The sequence below is a fragment of the Pediculus humanus genome, genomic scaffold, assembly GCF_000006295.1.
Source record: "Pediculus humanus corporis 1103172107745 genomic scaffold, whole genome shotgun sequence".
NCBI classification, from domain to species: domain Eukaryota; kingdom Metazoa; phylum Arthropoda; class Insecta; order Psocodea; family Pediculidae; genus Pediculus; species Pediculus humanus.
In genome coordinates, this window is record NW_002987346.1 from 220,522 (window position 1) to 223,364 (window position 2,843).

Here is a 2,843-nt window from a genome sequence, read left to right on the forward strand (position 1 = left end):
ATGGTTAAGGTGATTTAATAATGTCATTCAACACGACGAAAGTAATTTAACTTAAATTTACCTCCTGGCACCGCCGTAAAAAAAAAAATATATGTATATACACGCATGTAAAAACGTTTAAATTATCGATTTAATAATTATTTATTTATTTATTTATGTACTTATGTATTTATTTATTTATTTATTTACAGGTTGTTAATAAATCCGTTTACGTTAATATAAAATGCGGAATGCATGCGGTACGGCGCTCAAGTACGTTTTATTCTTTTCAAATCTCATTATTTGGGTAAGATTCACTCGTCATTATCATTATTATTAATTGTTTTACCCCCCCCCCACCCCTCAGAAAATAAATAAATTAATAATTATTAATTTTATTATTATTTCAATAAAAAAATGAAGATCGGAGGTTTGGTTGCCGTCGGTATAGCGACATGGCTTTTAGTTAATAGCAGTTCAATAAGAAATTTCTTAGGCACTAATTTATTATCGAGTAAGTAATGATAATAATAATATTTATTTAGTTTTAAAAAAATGTCTGAACATTTCTGAACAAAAAGGAAAAAAAAATTTGTGGCGTGAGAAGAAGATTTAAATGCACCGGTTAACCCATGGAAAACAATCGGAATTGAATCATTTAGTATATATATAAATATTACGTAATATTATTATTATTATTATTATTTGGTTATCAGAGCGTTAAAATTTAAATTTTAATCTTGTTGTTGTTATAATAATAATAATAATAATTTTTAGGTGCCGTGTATATATTATTAGTTACTGGAGTCGTTGCCTCTTTGATGTCTTTTTTCGGATGCATAGGAGCAATAAAAGAAATTAAATTTATTTTAGTTATTGTAAGTAAAAAAGAGAAAATTTAACGAATGATAATAATAATAATTATTACGGTTATAAAAAATGTTACCCGCGATGACTTAATAATAATAATAATAAGTTTTTTTTTCTTCCTATTTCCAGTATTTTATTATATTGTTTATAATTTTTACTGTGATGTTAGCCGGAGGTATATTAGGGTACATATTTATCGAAACTGTTAAAAACACGATGGAAACGGAAATGTACAACACAATGAAACTTTATGGTAAAACAATGGAAGTGACGAGGGATTGGGATCACATACAAACAACGGTAAAAAAATTGAGTTATTTTGTGGGGGGATGGGAGGGGAGTGGTGGAACTCAAACATTTTTTTTTTTTTTACATAGTTTTCATGTTGCGGAGTAAACAATCAAAAAGATTGGTTAAAATTAGGAAACGTACCAGAATCTTGTAGGATAAAACCAACTGAGCATCATCAGGTAATTTATTTATTTATTTATGTAAAGGTATTTATAGTTAATAAATTATTTAATTATGAATAATTTTATTATAGGTGGCCACTTCTGAGTTTTATGTTGTCGGTTGTCTTAACACGACAATCACTTACATACAAAAACATAGCGAACTTATCGGAGGATCTGGAATAACGATAGCTTGTTTAATGGTTAATGACTTTTTTTATTAATAATTTAATAAAATAATTTACCGGAAGTTCCTTTTTTCCTTCTTTTATAGATATTGGGAATGTTTTTTTCATGGAGTCTTTACATGATAATCGAATGACGACGATGACGACTTTGATATTATATAATTATCACGTGATTTATTTAATTTAAAAAAAACAGTATTTCGTTTATTTAAATTTTTTATACTATTGTTAATATTTTTTTATGTACATAAATAATTATTTAATTGGATTTTGTATGTACTTTGTATAAAATAACTTAAATTGTTTATTATTATTATTATTTTTTAATGTAAATATTTGAATAATTAATTTAATTTTTTTTATATATTGATTTTTTTTTATATATTGATTATGTTTATTATGTTATCCTTTGGCTAAAATAATTATTTCTAATGTTTATATTGAGTTTCAATTTAAAAACAAAAACAAAAATGGCGGTTAGTTAAATCGTCACGACGTCGATTCTTTAACCACGTTAAAATTTCCCCATATTGTAGATTTAAGATGGCGGACTCAAAAACACCGCCCAGAATAAATAATTGTGATTTCTTCAATGAAACATTTAATAATATTTTTTATCAGTTATAAAAATATTAAATTGTAAAATGAAAAATAATTTAAAACATATTTAAAATCGATTGGATTTTAGGTTTGTACTTTTTATTTAATTATTCGAATAGTTAACACGCCGCTATATTATAAACCAAGCACATCGATATAATTCATGTTTTTTTTGACAATTGTTAATAATTATTCGGTTTTTGTAAATGTCAAATTTTTTAAAAATATTTAATCATATATATTAATATTTAAACGAAAATTTTTATTTTATTTTATTAATAATATTTAATTAATTAAAGTTTTTTTTTTAACAAATGTGTAAACTAATAGTTTTACAGGAAAGATGTATTTGTGTTGCGCATACATTATTCAATTTAACTTTGAATACTAATAGCAAGTGTCAAGACATCCCAAGGGAATTTGGGACCATTAACTTTTCCTTCTATGAATGAAAGAGTTTTTTTTTTTTTTTTTCAAATATGTAAAATTTATTTTTAATTTTTATATATATATATAAAATGATTAAAATCACTATTAGTAATCATTTATTGTATTTATAGGTATATTAATATTACTTATGATGTCATTAATGATAAAAGAATTATATTTTAAAGTATTAACTTTTAGTCGGAAGTAGTAAATTACCTAAAATGGTAATATTTTTTAAATTCTTATTATTAATAACGGTTCGGGTGGTATTTACTTAATTTCATACTTATTTTTTTGACAATATTATTGTTGTTACATGTTGTAA

The 2,843-nt window shown here is 23.8% G+C and overlaps 1 protein-coding gene across 1 annotated transcript; it reads left to right on the forward strand.

Moving 5' to 3' along the window:
- Positions 1 to 223: 223 nt before the first annotated feature.
- Phum_PHUM339210 (tetraspanin-4, putative) lies at positions 224 to 1,623 on the forward strand (the record flags this gene model as incomplete). Its single annotated transcript, XM_002427698.1, has 7 exons — positions 224 to 286; positions 403 to 493; positions 757 to 857; positions 979 to 1,149; positions 1,227 to 1,319; positions 1,394 to 1,504; positions 1,576 to 1,623. The coding sequence occupies 7 exons, from the start codon at positions 224 to 226 to the stop codon at positions 1,621 to 1,623; spliced, it is 678 nt and encodes a 225-aa protein (XP_002427743.1).
- Positions 1,624 to 2,843: the final 1,220 nt, after the last annotated feature.